Source organism: Carya illinoinensis, chromosome 9, assembly GCF_018687715.1.
Source record: "Carya illinoinensis cultivar Pawnee chromosome 9, C.illinoinensisPawnee_v1, whole genome shotgun sequence".
Lineage (NCBI taxonomy): Eukaryota > Viridiplantae > Streptophyta > Magnoliopsida > Fagales > Juglandaceae > Carya > Carya illinoinensis.
Genome location: NC_056760.1, coordinates 40,666,767 through 40,690,278, shown reverse-complemented (window position 1 = coordinate 40,690,278; position 23,512 = coordinate 40,666,767). Strand labels below are relative to the sequence as shown.

The 23,512-nt window shown below is 36.0% G+C and overlaps 3 protein-coding genes across 4 annotated transcripts; 2 read left to right on the top strand and 1 right to left on the bottom strand.

The window, feature by feature from the left end:
• Positions 1 to 563: 563 nt before the first annotated feature.
• Positions 564 to 3,762, top strand: LOC122277827 (transcription factor MYB1). Its single transcript, XM_043088015.1, has 2 exons — positions 564 to 1,027; positions 2,461 to 3,762. Exons 1-2 carry the CDS (start codon positions 703 to 705, stop codon positions 3,219 to 3,221), a joined length of 1,086 nt encoding a protein of 361 aa, XP_042943949.1. The 5' UTR covers positions 564 to 702; the 3' UTR covers positions 3,222 to 3,762.
• A 2,664-nt stretch (positions 3,763 to 6,426) lies between these two features.
• On the top strand, positions 6,427 to 9,855 carry LOC122275138. The gene is made up of 2 exons (XM_043084099.1): positions 6,427 to 7,303; positions 9,372 to 9,855. Exons 1-2 carry the CDS (start codon positions 6,858 to 6,860, stop codon positions 9,604 to 9,606), a joined length of 681 nt encoding a protein of 226 aa, XP_042940033.1. The 5' UTR covers positions 6,427 to 6,857; the 3' UTR covers positions 9,607 to 9,855.
• A 6,980-nt stretch (positions 9,856 to 16,835) lies between these two features.
• LOC122274971 (serine/threonine-protein kinase BSK6-like) lies at positions 16,836 to 21,605 on the bottom strand. 2 transcript variants are annotated; one of them, XM_043083856.1, is made up of 10 exons: positions 21,076 to 21,605; positions 20,759 to 20,979; positions 20,514 to 20,649; positions 20,006 to 20,139; positions 19,808 to 19,913; positions 19,116 to 19,201; positions 18,728 to 18,916; positions 18,098 to 18,259; positions 17,771 to 17,890; positions 16,836 to 17,348 (listed from the first exon to the last, which is right to left on the bottom strand). In XM_043083856.1, the coding sequence occupies exons 1-10, from the start codon at positions 21,155 to 21,157 to the stop codon at positions 17,106 to 17,108; spliced, it is 1,479 nt and encodes a 492-aa protein (XP_042939790.1). In that variant the 5' UTR covers positions 21,158 to 21,605; the 3' UTR covers positions 16,836 to 17,105. The 2 variants fall into 2 exon arrangements, with proteins under 2 accessions (XP_042939790.1, XP_042939791.1); XM_043083857.1 differs by having other exon boundaries at positions 17,771 to 17,884; positions 21,076 to 21,599.
• Positions 21,606 to 23,512: the final 1,907 nt, after the last annotated feature.

The window sequence follows — 23,512 nt, the reverse complement described above, 5'->3', positions numbered from 1 at the left end:
ATACGAAAATGGGAGTTGGAGTAGTTATCAAGAACTAGGAGGGAGAGATTGTAGCAACCTTATGCATGGCTCAAGAGTTTTTGGAGGGTCGTGGAATTGTGTTCTGAAATTGGATTAGGCCAAATTAGACATTAAATTAGTTTTTAGAGGAAGAGACCAAGAGAAGTGAGTAATGCAATTCATCTAATAGCAAAATTTACTTTATCATGTGAGGAAGAGATAATTTGGTTAGAACATGGTCATATAATTGTAAATATTATTTCTGTTTAGATATTTATTATGCGGGTTTTAAAATTTAAATTTAAATTAAATCAAATCTATAGTTATTAGATTACATTGTTTAGAATCTAGGTAGATATGGTTTGTTTTATTTCTAGGCTATTGCTCAGATCAAGTTTAATTGCATTGGATTAGCGAAGGTATAATACGATTGGGAAAGGTCTAAAATGGGAAAGGCATATGTTAAGTTTGAATTGAAATCCGTAAAGGTCAAATGAGTAATTCGATGAAGGACGCGCAAGTCATTTAAGGAAAAGCGACGGGTTAAGGAAAACTGACAACAGGAAAATCCCGAAAACAATTGACCTATAAATCTATTCAGCTGTCGTTCTTGGAACACACTTAACACTAGCAGTTAATTCCGGTAGGTACTATTGTCGAACAAAAACACCTTCTTTAGAGAGAGAGAGAGAGAGCAGAGAGATGGAAGTGGAGGAAGTAGCAGTCGCCGACGCTGGAAAAATGGAAGCTTCGGAAGCCGTAGAGGGCGGCGGAGACGCCGGGAGCGGCGACGAGGAGGTGGTTGTGGCCGTTGACGGAGGCGGGAGCCGCGGCCGAGGGGGCAGAGATAGGGTTAAGGGACCTTGGTCCCCCGAGGAGGACGCGATTCTGAGTCGGTTGGTGAGCAAGTTCGGGGCGAGGAATTGGAGCCTTATCGCCCGCGGAATCTCCGGGAGATCCGGTAAGTCTTGCCGTCTTCGGTGGTGTAATCAGCTAGACCCAGCCGTAAAGCGCAAGCCCTTTACTGGTATAGTCCCCATTTTTCTTGATCTAAACCCCTCCTTATTCTTCTATCTTCATTTTTAGTTTCTTGTTTTGATTTATTTACGAATGTAGTTTTATTTTTCGGTTATTTAGATATTTTAGGAATTTTGAATCGAGTTTTAAACGCCAATTTCATCACTTGCTGGGACCGCAAACTTTAGGCTATGCCTTGGTTAAAAAAGCTATCAATTTTTGTAACCAATTGGGTTTTTTATGCTTAATTTGTACCCAAAAATATTGAACATCTGATTACGCAAGTTATGTTTTCTTTTGGAGAAGATGATGGATTGGATGTTAAAATGTTCAGTTAATAGGGGAAACCACATATCCCTTTAACAATGGAAAGGAATGAGAAATGTAGCACTCAATCTCTGGGGTAATATTCTTTTTTTACACAAGATCATCCTGGATTTAGTGCTTAGGCATTTCTTCTGTATACTTTCTGTGTACTAGGCTTTTCCTACCTTCATTCACTTCAATAAAATTTACTTGTTACTTATTAAAAATAAAATAAAAAGAGTTTTGATATTGGAAAATATACATTTAAGACATTATGTCTTTTGAATAGTTATTCTACATGACTTTTCTATATTCCTGTAAATTGTGTGGACTGTAGTCTACATCACCCAAAATCTTAATGGTCCTGAATGGTTCAAAACATATAACATGCTGACCCTTCTGGAGGAGTTGGGTCTGTATCATGATATAGTGCAACTTTTGAGGTTGGATTAAAAACTTTTAAGAAACTGTTGGAGGTGTCCAGGCTAGACTTTGCCGCCTGCTGAGTCAATCTTCTTAAATAGTTGGTATGTGTGTACACGGCTTTCTACATTTGATAATCGATCACAGTTAATATTTGAATTGTTTATTCAATTTATCATTCTGAATGGTTGAGTTTTATAAGCTCATTGCTTCTGGCAGTGATTGACTATAATGTCCTATTGATATATCCTCATTGGTTGAGATACCATATCTGATGTGTTTTCTCTATCTTGTTTTGACCCAAATTTGGCTATCAGCATGGAATTTCACTTATATGCTACCAATCAGTTCCCTGTCCTGAAGCAATTCTAATAATTGCATAGACTCATGTTCATCATCTTGATATGCATGTACGCATACAAATGGTTATCAGCATTTTCATGCTTTCTGAAAAGATGGGAAACATGCATTATATTGATGTTTGATAGCAATTAAAGCTCAATCAGATTGTCATGTTACTCTTGTATAATGAGCATGCACCTTACAATAATGACCAAAATGTAGTTGTTTGTATTTGTAATCATATCAATGTATATGTAGTCATATCAGTGTATATGTAAATACAATCCTTTTCAGCCTATCATTTAATAAATTTTGGATAAACGTCTTTCATTCTTCTTGAAGAAAAAGGCTGACAAATCAATTTTGTCACAGATGAGGAGGATCGGATCATAGTTGCAGCACATGCAATTCATGGAAACAAATGGGCAGCAATCGCAAGGCTTCTACCAGGAAGAACTGATAATGCTATTAAGAATCACTGGAATTCTACACTAAGGCGGCGGTGCACAGAGTTTGAAAAGATCAAATTAGAATCTGGGAGTATGGCTGAAGATGTTAGCATAGACAAAACCAAGGCATCATCTGAAGAAACCCTATCGTGTGGGGATGTCAATTCATTCAAATCTTTCGAAGGAAGGGATATCAGCTCTCTGGAGAATATGGATGATCGGAATGAAGACAAGTTACCAATAGAGGGTCATTTTAGTCATGAAGCCAAAGACCAGCCCACTCTTTTCCGGCCTGTGGCGCGCCTTAGTGCCTTTAGTGTATATAACTCTTCAGATGGCCTAGATCTTGCATCATCTTTCTCAAGGCCAGTTCCAGTGCAAGGACCTCTGATTCAAGCATTAAAACCAGATGTTGACATTTGCAAATTGTTTGGAGAAGTTTATGGTGAGCGGTCAGTGCCTCATAATTGTGGCCATGGTTGCTGTGGGACTCAAAGTGAAAGAAGTACTAGTTCTTTGCTGGGACCAGAATTTGTTGAATTCTCGGAGCCTCCATCCTTTCCCAGTTTTGAATTGGCTGCAATAGCCACGGATATAAGTAACCTTGCTTGGCTTAAGAGTGGCTTAGAGAATAGTAGTGTCCGAGCAATGGGTGATGCAGCTGGCAGAATAACATCTCATTGAGATTAGTAGAGCAAGTGGACATTTTTGTCTTGACGAGGGAAAAAACAGGTTAATGGGCATGAAGAACAATGTGCTATCAAGATAGTAATAGTCTGGTAATAAACAATTTTCTTTTTATGATTTAAAGTTGAGGGGATAGGATTGAGTTCGATATTGTTCTCCATGTTAAAATGTGAATCTGCAAAGTAACAGAAGAAAAATTGTCTACTCTATAAACACTCCTGCTTTGCGATTGGTTGTATATGTGGATGGTCCATTTAAATAGTCCCCTCAGAAGATGAACTAGCAACATTGCAATTTATGGATATAGAAAAGAGAAATCAATTACAGATCAAATAAGACCCTTCAACTAGCTTGGGTACCTGAATCATTCTTCTAATCTGATGCTGGGATGGTGGTTAGTTTCCTGATGTTACACAAGGAAACTTTATCTGGTACAAAGTAAGAAGCATTTCTTTCTGGTTAGTTTAGTTGATGCTGTAAATGAACGTTTCATAAGTTCTGGTTTATAAATGAGACGGGGTATTTCGATTGCTCATTATAAGGTTCTGTTTGGAACTTGAATTGAATTGAGATTAACTCAGTTCAATCTAATTTGAATCTGAGTCTAATATCTAAACATCCAACTCTTAAATCACTAAACTCATTTTAATTTAAAATCTCTTTACATATAGAATTCACCATTTTTTTTTAACTCAATACCTCTTTACACGTGGGATTTATAATTTTTTTTTAACTTTCTATAATTATATATAAATCTATTTTAACATCCAAACATATCTAAATTCATTTTAAGTAGATTTTACAAAACTCATATTCTACCATCTTAACTCACTATTATTTATAAAGAATTTAACTCATCATAACTCATTTCAACGTACAATTGACCTCCAAGTGCACATAGATCTTTTAGAAATTCGTTTATGGGTTTCATCTTCTCTTCAGACAATCACCTGGCAAAAAGAAGCCTCTAAAACCTTGTGAGTAAACGCCGCGTTGCTAGGGAGAAAAGCTCCCAACATGATAGCAAAATATTTGAAAGTTTTTGAAACCGTGAAAGTCTTTTTACATCGACCCTAGTAGGTCCTACCCACATAAGGAATACTTGGACCATGAACATTCTTATTGAAACTTGTTAACTGTCCCTTTTTACAACTCTTTTGTCCATGAATTGTCACTGTATCTATTTTTTTTTTCTTTCCTATGTTTGCTTTTGGTGGACTGCTCTCTGCATTCAAATTGAGTAGGGGAGTTCTAGATCCAAATGAGGAGGAATAGAGTATTTATACCCACCTTTAACACAATTAACATTAAAAAAAATAATTTTTTCACTTTAATTTAAACTCATCATTGATAATAAACAGCTGAAAAACAAATTATTTTTTTAATAATAATAATTATGTCAAAGTTGTGTACTAGTTGTAAGGCTGTCATTTTTTTCAATCCGAATATTTGTTTATTGGTTGGCGAACGAACACAATTAAATCATGCACTCCGTACTCATGAAAACAATACTGCTGCTTGTGTTTTCTGTGGTTGTTGGCAACCGCTCCTTCGAGCTGTACTAGCTTCCGCATGGACACTACCCCACTAAAATGAGAGTGATGAAGATCGCCAACTCTTTCGATTCTTGACAAGAAAGTGCATCGGTTCTACCGTTCTACCCTCCACACAAGCGGGGAGAGAGAGAGAGAGAGAGAGAGATTCAATGGCCATTGTCGGTCTTTTAGATTCACAGCGACCCATCTAATCTCTAACCATTATTTTCAGTGTTTAGACCCACTACGCTCCGAAGATTGTGTCGACCCATATAGAAATGAAAAACCTTTTTGCAAATATACTTTATGTATCAATTCGATCACTAATATTAATATATAATATGTATATTTAACAAAATGATATGAATTAAAAATAAAAATAATTTTTATAAGATATAAGATTTTTTTCTTTTTAAAAAATTTTTTCAATTAAAAAAATCAACAATACGGGAATTAGTGCATAAAATATGTTTGTATTTAACAAAATTTGAAAGAAATTGACTTGTGGGGAGCCTCATAATATATATATTAAATATTCAATGATATTTCGAAAACAAATAGATAAAACTTAACAATTAAACTTAGGGTGTAACATGTTCAGTTTGGTGTCTCATTTTGAATAAAACTTAAGACCAAATCGGTATATACTGATTTTGTATTTTTTAAAATTGATTACGTATCGGTTATTTTCATAAACCAGTACTATGCTTTTACCCTTTTTCAATCCAGTTCGGTCTGATTTTTCGATTTTAACATACTATATCATATATTATATTATATATAATATAGTATATTATAATATATAATACTATAGTGATAATATATTATAGTATATTATAATATATATTATAAGTATATTATAGACTATAGTGTATTATAATATATAGTGATATAGTATTAGTATAACTACTAATATGTACTATATAATATTAGTATAACTATTAATACAATAAACCATATTGATATAAGATTTTAAAATTTAAAATTATATTAATTAATAATTTATCATATAATACAAAAATATTTTATATTTAATTATATATTATATGTAAAAATTATATACAATATAAAAAATTAAAATATATATATAAACCGGTCCTATCCGATTTTAGAAAAAGAAAAATCAGAATCGAACTCATATTGATCGGTTTAAAAAAAAAAAAAAAATCAGTATCAGACCAAATCAAACTCGATACCTGACCAAACTCATCAGTTTACTTGTTCACTGTTTTTTTTTTTAAATCCATAATTAAACTTAACTTTTAATATTTATGTTAAGAGTATTTCATTATATTGAATTTTACTCTTTTTTAAAAGGAGTGTATAGTCATAATTGTAAATTCTTACTGCTTAGCAACTATAACATTAATTAATATAAGCAACGAGAATTGAAATTGAAGATGGAGAATTAAAATTAATTCGCTCCTTGTTTCATAATCACCATGTAAAACACTGACTGCATCCCCAAGGAAAAATTAAGATATTTTTTAACAAAAATAGTATGGATCACACTAATTACGTTGATTAGAAAGGTTCTTCAATCTCTAATCAGAACCTTAAACACGCAGAATCTATGGATTAATGCAAAAACTCCCTTACAGCTTTTTATTTTATTTTATTTTATTTTATTTTTCCTTTTATCTTTTTGTGAAATCTGTTCTTTACCAGTGAAGTCTGCTGTGCCCTCAGTGCACCTACTAACGTTTCTGTTACGTCTTGGCAGTGCCTCAGTCCAAGACTGCTTCAGACGCATCACTCTCTCTCTCTCTCTCTCTCTCTCGGAAACCATTCTTTCAACTCCTTCAAACTGTCCAACCCAACTCTGTTGTCTTTTCTGTCCTACCTGAAATTCTGTAAAACTCTGTATTAAAATTTCAATTCTGTGCACTTTTTTGGGGCTACGAACATTAATGGAGTTGATGACTTCAGGATGGGTCACTTAATCCGAATTCCATACCCACTTCTTTATATCCCTTAAACAGACAGATGCAAAAACCAAAGTTCCGAAATTTCCGGTGCATTTGACACGGCGTTCTTTTTGTTTCCTCAACCAAAACCTTTTCCGATTCTGGTTGTCTTGCTAATATCGGCAGTGGAAATGTCCCACCACATCGATTTGGAGCAAGGGGGTCACCGTCGCTCCGGCTCCGGAAGTGATGTCAGCGCCGACGCTAGTGTCTGCTTCTCGGACGCCGACGAGGGCTCTTGCTATTCCCAGTTCTTTTCCACGAATGGTGGGTCTTACGACGAGTACAGCTTCGCTTGTGTGTACGATCCTGAGATTGGGAACGGCTCGGGCTCTCGGAGGGACTCTTTGTCGTCGGCCTCGGATTGCTCGGTGGAGGTGGAGATTGAGACTGGGGTCCCCGAAGTCAAGGTGCATTTGGCTAAAGCAGAAAGTGATTGTAGGATTTGTCATCTCGGTCTGGAGAGTAATAGCCATGAATCCGGGGTTCCTATAGAGTTGGGTTGTTCCTGTAAAGACGATTTGGGTGCAGCCCACAAGAACTGTGCTGAGGCCTGGTTCAAGATCAAGGGAAATAAGTGAGTAAAATATCGTTGCTTTTTTCAGATTGTTGATCCTAGTGGCTTGGTTGTGTGTTAAATTTTGCCCTTTTTTTCTGGAAATGGCGGAAAGTCTTTGGTGATTCTTCGCATTTGGAGTTTTAGTTTTATTCGTAGGACTATAAATTATGATCATACTCGACTACTCGTAATTTTGTACACTTTGAAACCCTTTGTTTTGGGTTTCCTCTTCATGAAGGAATGAAACTTATTATATACACCATAAGAGAAAATACAAGATAATTAAATAAGGTAGTTTTGTGAAATTTAGTTTTGATTAGTTCATTAAAGCATAACTGATGTCCCAGTAGCTTAGAGAATGTGGGCTCAAGAGCAAAGTTCTTAAAAGTTAAAGAAGAAACATTTTTTTTTTTAAAAGAAGATGACGGATTTGGTAAAAGAGTAAAGAACTAAAGCATTCTGAGGTCTGGTGATATGTCCAAGTACAGTGTACACCGACGATTCCTTGATGCTGTGTGCTTTTTCGAAGTTTAGGAATCTCTCTTGACCTTCTTTCTGATCTTTCAACTTTTATGAAAGTGAAGACTTGACCGCTTATTCGTGAATTCATTTGTCTTGGTGGAAGATTATTGCTTGCCGATGTGGCACTTAAATCTAGTTGCTGATGTACGGTTTCAAAATGGCGTATTCATCCTTTGATTCTAATGAAATTCATATAATCACAAGTTAGAGCATCTTAGGAGAGTAGTATTTATATATTCATACGTTAGTGTATGTATGTCCTGATCTCTGTTTATATTTCTTAAATCGTTTGTTGTTGATATTTTCATTTGTCATAATGTCTGTAATGGTGTCGCTAATGTTGTTGCTGACCAATAAGACAATATCCAATGCGGACTCAAAACAATTGTTGCCAGCAGCCATTATTAAAATTTTTCATTGATTGGCTAACCCTTTTCTCTGCATACTGTTTCAATCAGATGGGATTGAATTTATGCATCTAAAATTCTTTCATCATTATCCAAATCCAACCCAACTGCACTCTATTGTGGCAGGTTTCTTGTCTTAATAGGCATAGATAATTGAACTGGCATTACCTGTCTTTCTCTTGCTCCGCAGTAGATGATTGCTTCTAGTCAAGATTTTTTTAGGACCAACAGTTTATCATTATTAATTGTGAGCATATACACAGAAAATATTTCATGATTTGAGTGGCATGTGACAGACAGAAATATTTGCTTTAGGCCTTACGTCTTCCCAGCTTTGATGTCAACTAACAGGAAAAAGGTCACGTTTGTATTTTGAATTCTAATTGCAGATTAGGTTTTTTTTATGGTACTTATAGCACCATCCAAACATGAGGTTGTTTTGGCCATTCTTAAATCCGCATCTATTTGATATTCAATTTTCCTGTTCCTGTTTCCTTTTTAGTTTTCAAGTAATACTTTAATCTTTATGTGTACTAGACCTTGTCAGCTCTGCCCTAAGATATTTTCTTTTTCCCTTATTGGCCTGTTATCTCTTTTAGCTTTTTCAATTGCGATTCTGATTGTAAGCTTTCTGGGTATTGCTTTGCACCCCATCTTTTTTCACATGGGAGGAGCTACCCATTATCATACTCGGCAACAGGATGAATGATTTTAATCCCCCTATTCTTCCTGTTGCTCTCCCTCCTTTTCACTGCTTATCTTCATCAAAACTCGAGTTGGTTGAGATTGCATAATTGCACATAAAATGTGCCAGAAGTTTTACACAGTTTTTTTATTTGGTGAAAAGAAAACCTGTATAAAGCTGTGAATTCTGGGTGCCAGTATTTATTTCTAGTTTACCCCATTTGGACAATGAAAAATTCTATTTACCATCCTTTTAACCATCATTTTCTCAACATCTCTTGATATGACATCAAATGATTGGTAGACAAGTGAAACATAATAAATGTTTTTTCAATCATTTAATGTTACATTATAGGATGATGAGTAGCAGTATTCTTTGAGCAATAATACAAGAACGAATGCTAGCCACCTTTCTAAGACTTTTTCATTACTCCTCTACAATACTAATTTCAGTTTGCTTGGTTTTCTTTTAGGACCTGTGAGATATGCCAATCTGTTGCACATAATGTCTTTGGATCAAATGAGATTGCATCAACGGAGAATTCAAGCGAGGCCAACGATGCCACAGCAGCAGCTATAGTTGCATCAGCGTCCATGGCAGAGACACGAAGCTTCTGGCGTGGCCACCGATTCGTGAATTTCCTGCTTGCTTGCATGGTATCTGGATTTGTCTTATCATGGCTTTTTCACTTCAATGTTCCATCGTAATAAGATTCTGTAAAGGGTTATTGAGGAAAGGGTTCAGTAAAAAAGAACTATACAGTCTGTAAAAGGACCTGCCAAATTGTAGCTATGATGATGGTAATGGGAGAGTCTCGGTCGTCATGCCTCCCAACGTTTATAAATATAGTAAAATACAACTTAATCTGCTCCACGATACTCGTAGAGAGTTCGGTTTTGACAGTCCTCATTTATTACATCAAATATATAAGGTTTTTGCTTTTCAAGTTTTACAAATAATGTATTTGTTTTCTTTTCCTGGAACCATACCGGAAGGTTATATTGCAGTCCCCCACTAAGTCTTCTTTCCTGGGGTTTTTTTTTTACGCTGAGCATTCTCCTTTTTGGGTTTTTATTTGTAAAAATAATGCTCCTTTTTGGGTTTTTATTTGTAAAAATTATATCAAAAAAAAAAAAAATTGTATAAATGTATATAATTATAGCACAAAGACATACCCAGAAATGGATTGAGAGCGCAATATAAGTAATCGAGTGATGAATTATTCCTTTACAAGTCAAGGGGGAGGCGTTTTTATGCAAAGAGAATGAATTCCTCCAAGGGTTCCTTCCAAGTGCCTCCCTCGTCTTGCATCTTAGAGGGTTTACAGATTGAATGGATCTTCTTTTTAAAAAGAAAACTATTATGTAAAGTTGGTTAACAAACAGGACCCTAGCCTACTAATCAGTCACAAGAAGTTGATTTTCACTGGGGTTTTAAAAAATTTCTTGGGATTTCATCATGGCGTGGGAGGATCTATTTTCCATGTTGTCCTAGTGTTGACAAATTAGTTTCTTCGTTTTCCTTTTTCTTTGTACAACAAAAAACGAATGGGCCAATAAACACAAGAACAACTGCATATCTCCATGTTCTTGATTTATGATGAAAAAACAAGCAAGCATATAACACTAACAACAAAATAATTATTTTACAACATCTACCATATATGGCGTAAACCTAATTTTGAGTCTTTTACGCCATCCAATCAAAAGGGGTGACCAAATCCCAATGGATCAGGCTCCAACCAACATTGACAAAACCAGAAAGGTTGTTGTAAAGAATATTCTTTACTAAATCGAATGAGCTGCTACAAAAGGTAGTTGCAGCGGCCATTATATACAATTGTGATCTCTGCTCTATACTATCAGAGGACTAAAAGGAAAAAGCAAAAGCTTAACAACCTAGTGACGTGTATAAGGATAAAATGTACACATATAAAACAATATATAGAATTACAAGTTTTAACACTCCCCCTTAACAGTCTCATCTTGGAAATTAAAGCCTCAAACTGTTGCTGTCCCAATGCCTTGGTGAAGATGTCTACTAATTGCATGTTGCTCTTAACATGTAGCATTTTGATCAAACTAGCTTGAAGTTTCTCCCTTACTATATGATAGCCAATATTTATGTACTTTGTTCTCTCATGGAAGACTGAGTTAGCTGCTATATGTAAAACCGTTTGGTTATCACAAAATGGCAAAGCTGGATGTGAGTGAGGGACATGCAGATCCTTGAACAATTGAACTAACCATGTTAGTTCACACACTACAGTACCCTATTTGCTGTTTGTCCATGGATTGAGAGAGAACTTTCATTGAGTAGGAGATATCAGGCCTTGTAATGGTCAAATATATTGGTCAGCCAATTAGCCTTTTGTATGTTGTTGGGTCATCAAGCAAAGTTCCTTCTGTTCTATTGAGTTTCAAATTTTGCTCCATTGAAAACTTTTGCATTTTACTCCCTAACATCTCACTGTCCTCAAGAGTCTCTAGTGCATATTTTCTTTGAGTGAGTAAAATTCCATTAGCTTATCTAGCTATATCAATACCTAGAAAATATTTTAAGGATGATAAATCTTTTAATTTGAACTTGCTGTTTATAAACAATTTAAGTTCTTCAACAACATTCATGTCATTGGAAGCTATCAATATGGCATCTACATACACAAGTAGAGCTATGAAAGATGAACCCATGACCTTAGTAAAGAGAGAGTGATCTACAACAGATTGGATAAAGCCATGTGTGATCAAAGTTCCTGAGAATTTGCTAAACCATTGTCTTGAGCCTTGCTTCAAGCCATAAAGAGACTTAAAACAATTTACGCACCTATTTACCCTTCTCCTATTTAGCAAATCCTTGTGGTAAACTCATATAAGATCACCATGCAAGAATGCATTGTTGACATCTAATTGAGTTAGATTCCAATTGAAAATGGAAGCAAGAGCCAAAACTGTCCTAACAGTTACCATTTTAGCAACTGTTGAAAATGTTTCATAATAATCAAATCCTTCTAGTTGGGTATAATCCTTGGCCACTAATCTGGTCTTGTACCTCTCAATTGTCTCATCTAACTTGAGTTTGACTTTGTAAACCCATCTGCACCCAATGGGAGATTTACTAGCATGTAGAGTTGTTAGTTCCCAAGTCTGATTAGCTTCTAGGGCTACTATTTCAATTGTCATAGCTTTTCTCTATTGAGGATAGCAAACAACCTCATTAAAAGATTTAGCCTCATAAATTGTGGATAGATTGAGAGTGAAAGCTTTATGAGATGGTAAGAGATGATTATAAGAAAGTGTAAAGGCTAATGAATGAGGATTACTTGCTCGTGGAGGACCATCAGAAGAGGAAGGCTGAAGTGGAGTTTGAGAGGGGAGAAGCATGTGATGGAAATCAGATAAGTAGCCTGGAATTCTTCTAATTCTAGTATAAACACGAGTAGGTAAAATGGGAGGAGCTAAAAGAGAAGAAGAAGGTTCTTCATTATGAGTTGAAGAAGATGACTCTGATTCTTGAGATGCTATGGTAAAATCAGAAACATTGGGTGAAATAATGGGAAAGTCATTGGGAGAATTTGGTAATGGTATGGTATTGGGAGTATAAGAGAAAGTGCATCATTTGAAGGGGTGGTAAAATAAAAGTAAGAAAGGGAAATATGGACTCATGAAACACTACATCCATAGATATAAAAATTGTTTTAGTTGCAAGATCAAAGAGTTTATATCCCTTTGTGGCATATGGATAGCCAATAAAAACACATTGTTTGGCTTGAGGGATGGATTTGTGTCTATGGTTGAAATGTGTTGTAGCATTGCACAAATACCCGAAAACTCTTTAATGACTAAGAGATGGATTTTTTTGATAAAAGGCAACATAAGGTGAAATGTTACCTATAACTGAAGAGGGGATTCTATTGATGAGGTAAGTGGCAGTCATTATGCAGTCGCCCCAAAAGGAAAAAGGAATACTGGATTGGAATCTAAGGGATCTTGCAATGTTTAAAAGGGTTTGATGTTTCTTTCAACCCTTGCATTTTGTTGTGGTGTTTTAATGCAAGATCTCTGATGTATGCAGCCTTTAGAATTATAAAAATCAATCATGAGGACCTCTAGGCCATTATCAGTTTGAATACTTTTAATGCCAGTGTGAAATTGAGTGTTGACAAGTTCAAGAAGGCTTTTAGAATTGACCTAGTATCATATGTATGTTTCATTATATCCGTCCAAGTACATCTAGTGCATTCATCCACAACAGTAAGGAAATATTTGAAACCAGAATGAGTGTGTACAGAAAATGTCCCCCAAATATCACAGTGGATTAGATCAAAAGGATGAGAAGAAGTTGAACTACCAATATTAAAAGAGAGACATTTCTATTTTGCTAGAGGGCAAGTAGTACAATGAAAAGAGTTTGGGTAAGTAATATTAGAGTCAAGTTTTTGTAACAAATTGATCCTAGAGGCAGAAATGTGCCTAAGTCTAAAGTGCCATAAATCAAAACAACATGGTTTAACAGAATTAGTAGAAACATAGACATTTAAGGCTGCTTGTTTGTAGAAGTATAGGTCGTCTCTCTCTTTACCCATTCCAATCATCTTTTTGCTGGTAAGGTCTTGAATCAAGCAGGAATGAGGCATAAAAACAAGAGAACAGTTAGAGTCAATACTTAATTTGTTAGTTGAAATCAAGTTGAAATGAAAAGCAGGAACACAAAGCACATTAAACAAAACAAGGTAGAGGAAAGTTGAACTATGCCTATATGAGAAACATATAAGGATGTGTTATTTGGTAGTTTAACAAGTGAAGAGCAAGGTACAAAAGATGTAAAAAGCGAAGGATCATTTATCATATGATTCGAGGCACCTATATTAATGGTCCAGGTGGTAGAAGAACAAGATACAGGATGCGAGGAAGAGAAGCATGCTAGACCTAATATATTGTGAGAAAATGCTAGATTGGCAAACTGCTCATTGGTGAAGGACATAGTGGATGCTGTCATAGGTGAAGAAACATTAGGATGAAATAAAGCATCATATGAAGCTAGATTTGAACCTGAAGCAATATTGACAGAAGTTGTAGAGGGCTTATTTTTTAATTTAAAACCCGGTGGGAAGCCATGTAGTTTGTAGCATCGATCAACAGTGTGGCCTAAAATACCACAGTGACTACATAGAGGTCTCTCTTTAGCATGACAAGGAGGTTGCCTATTGGCTCTAGTGCAGTCTTGTCAAGATAAAAGAGCCATGGGTTTCACAGGAAGGGTGGGAAGAATCTCACGTTGTCTTTCTTCTTGATAGACTAGGGAAAAGACTTGATTAATGGGTGAGAGGGGTACCATAAGAAGGATTTGAGCTCTAATGGCTGAAAAGGACTCATTGAGGCCAAGTAGAAATTGCATGACATACTTAGAGTGTTGAGCAGCAACAACTTCTTTGAGGGAACCACAAGAACAGACAGGGAGGGGTTTGTAATTACTTAGTTCACCCCATAACCTTTTGAGGATGATAAAATAGGCAGAAACAAAGAGAGCCCCTTGAGAGAGACCAAAAATTTGCCTTTGAAATTGAAAAATACATGGGCCATTAGCTTGAGAGAAACGGTTTCTCAAGTCATCCTAGATTTCTTGGGCATTAGCAATATATAAAACAATGTTTGCAATTTCTTTGCAAACAACATTTAGAAGCCAAGAAAAAAATCATTTTGTTTCATCAGCAACAAGGACCAAAAAGAGGGTTATTATCATTGGGACAAAACAGGAAGAGGAGTTAGCTGAAAAATCGAAGAAAGTAACGCATAGGCTACTACAACTACTACTTTTTTTTTTTATTCGGATTATTCTAAAAATTTGTAGGAAATCCGTGCCTTTCCTCTTTGTAGGAACCATGTTCAGTCTTTTTTTTCTTCTTTGTCTGAAAATAGACTTGATGGATTTCGTTCATCAAGAAAGACATGCTTGTTTTTGGCTTCTAAGGTAATAAACATAGACTGACACCATGAATGATAGTTATCCCCTGAAACAAAGAGGGGTTGAGAAACAAGCATGGTGCCTGGGCTCTCCGAGTGATGGAGGTATTAAAGGTTGGAAGGATGATCAGCAGGTGGAGGATGAGAATCAGTAGCCATAAGGATTCCGTTTGGCAACCGAGAAAAGGAAGGAAGAAAAAGACAAGAAAAGCTCTTTTCTCAAGAGTTCTTTGATGTCATGACAAATACAAAAAGGTTGCTATAAAGAATTTTTTTTACTGGATCGAATGAGCTACTACAAAGGTGGCTGCAGTGGCCATTATATACAATTGTGGTCTCCTCTTTACTGTCAGAGGACTAAAAGGCAAAAGTAAAATCCTAACGACCTATTGACATGTATAAGGATAAAATGTAGGGCTGCAACCCGCACTGAAAATATCGGGTTTGCGTCCGACCCGACCCGGATCTCACAAGTTAAGGCGCCAACCCAATCCGAACTGACCCGTAAAAAAAGAATCAGGTCGAACCCGTTTGACCCGGCTTAGTCTTTATTTATTATTTTGAAAAAAAAAAAAACAAACTAAAAATATTGCTCCTTCTTCATCGGCAGACCTTGTTTGTACCCATTTTCTATAGATGAAAATTTCCAACCCAACCAAGAAAAGCAAGTTGCATCATAGATTAAGCTTATACATTTTTAGATCATTCGGCCAATAAGTTCTGTTATTTTTTTAAAACTCTCATCAACCAAACACACAGGTGACTACTGCAGTGCACAAATTAGGACAACCAAGAAAAAATGTATCGAGTGAAGAGTCATCGACTTCAGATTTATTGAAAGCAAAAAATCCCCCAACAAATGAAACACAGAAAGCCCCTAATAAATTAATCCCCAAACAACGAGATCTATAACAAATCCCCCAACAACAAGATTTATAACAAATAAAAACCCAGAAACCTCGAAACCTAGAAAACAAGCAAAATCATTGTACACCATCGGGCTTGATCATGATGAAAGTTTGCTCCATATTTTTCTCCATCGAAGGCTTTTGGGTTGCAGCTCTAAAAATGGAGCTGGTTTTTCCATATATTTTTTTTTACCTGGTTTTATTTTTTCTCTGAAGAGGAAGATCGACAGTTACGGCCATAGGTAGCGGTTGCGATGAAGGCGGAAGATGCAGATGAGTAGCACCTGAGAAATCCAATTCTGGAGAGTGTGGCAGCGGAGACAGTAGAAGATGTGAAGCGAAAGAGGTGTTCGAAAGGCTGCGAGCTCACCTTCAAAGCCTCCATTAAAGCTGTCCCGTAATGCTTCCTCTATCTTTTCCCCTTACAGAGTTTATCCCCTACTCGTGCTGTAGAACGACATCACCGCCAGCATGGTACTTGGAGGTTAGGGTTTGAGAGAAATGCCAATGAAGAATAATTTATACGGTCGGTTTAACACTAAAATTTAAACCCGTTTGTTTTTATCGGATTGGTGACCCAATTATTAGTGACCCGTCAAATGTCGGGTCGATCCGGTTCAGGACACTCGGATCATGCGGGTTGTCGGGTCATATGCACAAGCCTAATAAAATGTACACACATAAAAGAATATACAAGCATATAAAAGAATATACAGAATCACAAGTTTTAACAAACATAGCGCTGGGTGGTCAAAGATCCACCTTGCCCACCCCAGAGCAAGGTATTGAGGTGGATCTGGTCACTTCTAGGTTGTCTGGCTGCTGCCTTGGAAAAAATTCGATATTTATTTTGTATATTTGTTACGTTTAATGGAGTGTGACTTTTAAACAAAAAACATAACATTGCTCTTCATATGACTAAAAACGGCAGTCTCATGCAGCAGGTATCGACAATTACAGGATCGTTGCCAAAAACAAGGCTGAAAAGGCCAGTGCCTCCTTATCTGAAAGAAAACTTGGCAGTCATCTCAATAACCCAAGAAACAACACGTGGAAGGAATCCACGCATTTGCAGAACTATAGGACGGAGAACTTCCCATTACGATCATTGGCAGGGACCAGAGGACTCTTGCCAGATTACAATAAACCTCCGAAACATAATAATTAATCAACAGTGAATTTTCCAAGAGTCTTTTGATGCAGCAATAAGCTCAAAATGGCAAAAGACAGCAAATGAAGGATAGATACAGAAGACTAAGCATAAATATTTAGAAAAAAAAAATAAAAAAAATAAAAAAAACCACTAAAATGAAAACTGAAAAGAAAATCTATACACTATTAAGTTTTGTTTCTTTTGGATTCCAAGTTTGTGCCATCTTTGAGTGTCTCTTGTGCATCATTATCCATCCCAAGCTTGAAGAGACAAGCTGCTTGAAGATATAAAGCAGTAGGCCACTCAGGAGACACCACCTGAGCTTGCATAGCATCCCCAAGAGCTTCCTGTGGCATCTCGCACATCAAGTAAGATAAACAGCGCCTAGCATACACAGTGGGTGATACCATGGTCCCGCCATCTATGAACTACACAAGACAGAACATCTCAAGACTTTTGCACAAACTGGCAAGATTTGAAAACAAAAAGAAAAAAACCCAGCCAAATGAACCTAATTCTTAAATGTCTATGACTACATGTATCTCAGATGCTACTAACCAGAAAGCTCCTATACCTCACAATGTACTCAATCTTATGCACATTTTCCGTGTCTCTATGCTTTTGCAAATCATTACATTTTCACAAATATGCTCTGCAAAACATTCTAAAATGTGGCATACACATAAATGAGACCAAATTAGTTTGGCAAACCACTACTCAATCTGCCTTTCAGACGCACATGACAACAGAAAGCACACTTCTTTACTCTATAATTTTGCATTTGCACAAGTTATGTGCACCCAATTAGCCAGCCCAGCCCAAAATGATTTCTAGAGGGCTGGGGACTTACTTTTGTATATCGATCAATGGCCGTCTCAAAGTCCTTAGCTCGAAAGGCTGTATCTCCATGCTTCTTACAATTTAAGGTCTCCTGCATTTGACTTGTCCACATTTGAAAGGAAAGCTGCAACTTGAAAAGTAGTTGAGCAGAATCAGCGCAAAAGTGTTGTGAAAAGGGGGGGTGAGAGAGAGAGAGAGAGAGAGAGAGAGTGGAGGGGTGGAAAGGAAGTGGAGAAATGAAAATTCTCAGCTGATAATGTTTGAATAACAAAAGTTGATATCCACATATTTCAAAATTTAACAGAGAAAATGGAGTGCAGGACATGCAGTAGCAAACCTCATTGGCAATCCCCTCATCATCCTTGTATCCCAGCTTCTCCAATATTTCATGTATGGCAGTAAGATCCATTCTCAAGCAAGCATCACCGAAAGGTGTTAATGTCAGTTGTATGGAGGATGCAGTTTCTTGCGGGATACCCATTAAAACATATGATGGAACCTGATAGAATAGGATTGAATGAGAAATTAGTCTTCCCAGGGGAGTTTTAACAAACAATATAGCTTCTCACAAATATTTAAATTTGAGGCAAACAAAAATCATTGCAAAGATCATGTTAAACTTCGCTTTTCCATTGGTGCATTTTTCTTGTTTACTACTTGCGTGCATGGGTTATGCACCCTTGATGTTTATATATAATTTTTTTATTGTTCAAAAAAGAAGTAAGAAGACAAGGAACAAGGCTAAACCCATGATTGAGAAAAATATAATATTACTTTTTTAGAAGAATAAACCACATTGATGATGGGAACATGGAAATAATGTCGACTTAAGATATAGTTTCATAGGGAAATACAAAATGGTTCTGATGAAGATACATCAAGACAAATCTACAAACTAAGACACATAAAGAGATTTATCATTTTTTTTTTTTTTTGAGGGGGGGGGGGGGTGTTTGTGTTGGGGTACCTCTATTTCTTTCTGAAGGGACATGAGAGCAATGACAAGGGACTTAGCATTTGGCCTCTCACGAGCTTCGTACTGCAAACAACGGGAAGCTAAACGCACCAGCTCAGTTCCATCATCATTAGAGAAATGACCCTCCAAAGCAGAATCCATCAGCATTAGAAAATTCTTGCCACGGATCAGGTCAAGTGCCTACGAGCAAAACAGAGATTGTGGAAACCCCAAATTTTGAAATGCACTCAAATTTAATTGACAATTATTTTACTCATGCTCCTTATATCAAACTAATATTGAACAATACTAATGACATTGCATGCTGTGCAAAATCTGTCTACTTTGCAGCCAATAAATACAGGAAGATTCGTGAATGAGAACTTCGAAGAAAACCTACATGACTTGGTGGGATATGTTTCCCACTCAGAAGATCTAACAGCATGGTCCCAAAGCTGTAAACTACACTTTCTGCAGTCACCCTACCTGCAAAGTATAGAAACAAAATAAATTCTGAACTTCGCTTTTGCTTTAACTGAAACCAAATGATGCATGCGTACACTTATCGTTTACACTTGTTTCATACCACATTATATAGGAACTTCTTGATTAGCTTTTCTTCTTGTATTGCAGTAACCTTTAAGGGAGCCACAATTTATGTTGATGAATATGAATACAGCTATGTTGTAAAAGAAAAAAATTATTCAAGCTCCATGTTTGAGAGTTCTAGATAAAGAAGAGACACAGAGAGAGAGAGTTTAGCCCTTTATTATTACAAAGCCATATCAAGCTGCCAACTGAAGTATCAAATTAGATAAGAAGGAGAAACCTTAAAAATATTCCAAAAAATTAGAGAAGCAATCATAATGCAGTTACTAATGCAATTAAATCCCTGTGGCTCCTAGTTCGTTCATTTTTACTAAAAATGCTTCTAATCTGAAACAGAACTTTCTGTGATAGTGGCACAACATTTCCAGCCTTAACCCTTGCTCGTTAAATCCAAAAACACTGTATCTTGATTAAAAATGTGTTCTAACATTCATGTAAAAAAAAAAAACCGATTGGACAAATCTTGTAACAAAGTATATGTACCAGTCCTCAAGTATTCCGGTGGGGTGAAAGCCAAGTTCGTGCTATAACTCTTGCCATCTCTGCTATTCTTCATAAGGCCAAAGCAAGACAACCTCGGATTGCCATCCTGTTCACCAGCCGAACCAAAATTAAAAAACTAAAACAATATAACAGATTTGAAAAGCGGAGCAAAATATTTGTGTAGGAAACCACCATAACCTGATCAAACAAGACTCTGTACGCATTAAGATCATGGTACAATGCCCGCCCTTTGCTGCTGCAATATTCCAGCGCTTGTGCCAGATAAAGCGCCACCCTCAACCTCATTGCCCATCTCATGGGCTGGGCCTCCCCTATTACCAATTCAAACACAGAGTCCATAACCCAAAGCAAACAGAACGGACCACTTTTAGCAACAGGTTTCCATTAAAAAATAACCAAATGCTGGGTACCTTAGTTCTACTACTACAGGTGGTCAGAGGATCAAGATCTTCAGATTCTCAAATTCCTAACCATTTTTATTTTTTTAAGTTTCATACTTAACCATCAAACTATGAACCCTTTTAAGTAAATATTATGGTAGATTTTAGAGTTGACTAAAAGAATTCAAGGATCCTAATCTTCCAGGGATCGAAGCTAAAACGCTCAATGTAAGGGGATGAAGCAAAGACAGTTGCTAATTACTTGAAGTTTTTCTCGTTAAACCCAGATCAGTTCAAACACTCACAGTGAAAGAGATGCTTTGCCAGCGTTTCATTGGGCATGAACTCCGCTATAAGCAACCTCTCCTCCCCTTCACAGCAACATCCGATCAGGTTCGCCAATCGCTCACTCCTAAGATTCCCTACCGATCTTGCTTCCTCCTAAACGACATTCATTGCCATCAATTCAAATATATTTCTTTGAAAAGAAAAACAGTTAATTTGACCAAAAAATAAAACGAAGTCGATAATCGGGAGCGAGTAAACGGACAAGGAATTGGCGAGAATCGGGCCAGGCCAACTTGTTGAAGCGCTTAACGGCAACCCAACGGCCGTTGTCGAGCTTTCCTTTGTAAACAACGTTGGGAGCTTTGAGACCATGCTCCGAGACAATGTTGTCGGAGGAGAACCCGGACGTTGCGGCCTTGAGTTGCTCGTAGCTGAACTCAATGAAACTCGGCCACGAGTTTTTTTCACTTTTGCCCCCATTATCTGCCACCAAAAACAACGGAACCGGTCACTTTTAAACACAAAAGCTCAAAAAAGAAAAGGGTCAGAGAAAAAATATGATTATGATGATAATGATACCGAGATCAGAGGATTCGAGGACGGAGGGTTTAAGGTGGGAGTGGAACCAGCAGAGAGAGAACTTGGAGCAACGGGCTCCCATTGAACAGAGGAGGGATCGGAGCGGTCGACAGCAAATCAAATAAGAAAGGGAGGTGTCAAAGAAGGATTAGGCGATGCTCATTGGCCTGAAAATGAAAGAAAGTCGCGAGTGCTTGGGTTTTGGATCCGAGGTTGCTTCCTTGAACTCAGGCTTCTTTCTCTGTCTCTGTCTGTGTCTCTGTCTCTCTCTCTCCGTCTATAAATCTCAAGCAGTAGTGGCCGCAGTGATAATGTGGATTACTGATTTAATCAGAGAAGGGGAAAAAAACATAAACACAGAGGAACTCATTTTTCATCTCATGTCATGTGTGTTGGAATGGAGTCTCTCACGTTACATGTGTGTCTCCTAAAGCACCCTTTTTTTCCATTACATTCTGCTTTCAGCTTTCCGCTTTTATGCTTTTCTGCAGTCTCATCATTCCTCTCTCTCTCTCTCTCTCACAGTTCGTATTTATTCTATATTTTTAATAATTCTTATTTCCTCGAGTGTCTACGATCTCATTGTGCTAAGCTGAATAATTCAAGGATGAACGCGTTACAGCTCGTTGTACTCTGAAGAAAAGGCAGACTTCCCGTATAAACTATGCAGTTTTCAAACACTTATCCTACAAGTATTCTCAAAGAAATTCAAACCTCTTCTGAAGATCTTATAATATTCTAAACCAACTTCTCAACCATATAATTAAAACTTTCATGAAATCATTAAGATATTAGAAACAAAGAACAACTTATCGTTGGTTGATATCATGGGATTTAATTCACAATGCTCTTAAATTGTTTATTTTTTAACCCTTCTTTGTCTTCGTTAATATACGTCCATGCTAATTTACGAGTTTTACTATACATAAATTCACACATTATATATCATATATATATATATTTTAAATTATTTTTCTTAAACTAATTTAATTCTTCTACTTAATAGCTATATACAGAACATTTCGTAAAAGAAAAAAAAAATAATATGATATGTGATTTGTAAACTTATATTTAAAATTTTTTAAAGAGAGAGAGTGACGCCAACGTGGCAGGTTGTCAAAGTCTAGCCTATAGATTTTGTTCGTATAATATAATAACTTTATTCAACAAGATTATTCTATAGGAAAAAAGGAAAGAAAACAAAAGAAAAATGAGTTGTTGGTTGGGGATAGAGAATTAGTGGGTAGGTATTAACAATCGTTATCCTCTGAGTTTGGGTCAAACAGTAAGAGGATGCACAATCCAATTAGTTCAGGTAATGTTGGATTAAGACACCACTAAATTCATATCAAGAAATCATATTTGAAGTCTTAAATAGCTGTAAATCTTACGTACTCTGTTTAAGAAGATGCTGAGAACCTGCTGGTAGTTGTTATTGGGGTTACCATTGGACTTTTTTTATTTTTTATTTTTACTTAATTATTAAGTAAGAATTTTTTATTAATGTTATGATTTTTTTTTTTTTAAAAAAAAATTAAAAGTGTTGAAAAAACACATGTAAAAAAGAAGCAAAAAAAAAAAACACAAAAACACAAAAACAACCAGCGGTAGCTCCTAGGGCTAGCAGTGATTGTAGTGTCACCATTTTTTTAAAAAATTAGATAAATTTATAATCCACGTAAAAAAAATTATTTTTAATAATAAATCTCATTTTTTTAAAATGAAGTACAAGAAACTTACATATTAAGACTATATATAAGCATTACACATTCATGTCATACCTTTTCCATCCACTCAGCCTCCCTCCTTAACATTTATTTTTCTTTCTTTTCTATTTATTTGTTTTGGTATGATCTTTGACCACCCCTTTTCTTCCTTTTTTTTTTTTTTTAATCTTTTTGAGACTAAGAAACCACTAAGCCCCCAGTTTGGATTGCAAGATCCTCTCATCTCATTTCAACATTTAAATATAAAAAATACATACATTTTTTAATTTTAAATTTCAACTTTTTCATCTAATCATTACAACTTTTTTAAAGTTTGAAACAAAATACAAAAACAATTCAATTTATTCAAATCTTATAATAAAAATAATATTCTAACAATATTTTAACTTTATAAAATTTTAGTCAACTCTTTCTCTCTCATCTCCCAAAATTTTATAAAGCATCTCAACTCAAATAATTTCACTACTATTTACAAACAATTTCACTATTATTCACATATCATCTTACTATTCAAATGAAGCCTAATTCATGTCATTACTCAAAATAGCAAATCAATGGTTTGTTTTCTTCTTCTTCTTCTTTTGTGCAAGTATTTGAAAGCCCAATTTACCATTGTCTTCAAAATGTCTAGTTCTTCCTTTACTTTTCAAGAGTATTGATAATCTCTTTTGCAAGTCGTCCAATTGCCCACATCTAAGAATGCAAAAACA

Excerpts from the sequence above, each read along its gene's own strand:
- LOC122277827 (XM_043088015.1), top strand. The coding sequence starts at position 703 with ATGGAAGTGGAGGAAGTAGCAGTCGCCGACGCTGGAAAAATGGAAGCT. Across the intron at positions 1,028-2,460 it reads AAAGCGCAAGCCCTTTACTG|ATGAGGAGGATCGGATCATA; the intron begins GTATAGTCCCCA and ends ATTTTGTCACAG.
- LOC122275138 (XM_043084099.1), top strand. The coding sequence starts at position 6,858 with ATGTCCCACCACATCGATTTGGAGCAAGGGGGTCACCGTCGCTCCGGC. Across the intron at positions 7,304-9,371 it reads TTCAAGATCAAGGGAAATAA|GACCTGTGAGATATGCCAAT; the intron begins GTGAGTAAAATA and ends GTTTTCTTTTAG.
- LOC122274971 (XM_043083856.1), bottom strand. The coding sequence starts at position 21,157 with ATGGGAGCCCGTTGCTCCAAGTTCTCTCTCTGCTGGTTCCACTCCCAC. Across the intron at positions 19,914-20,005 it reads ACAGAGTCTTGTTTGATCAG|GATGGCAATCCGAGGTTGTC; the intron begins GTTATGGTGGTT and ends GCTGGTGAACAG. Across the intron at positions 18,917-19,115 it reads AACATATCCCACCAAGTCAT|GCACTTGACCTGATCCGTGG; the intron begins GTAGGTTTTCTT and ends TTTTGCTCGTAG.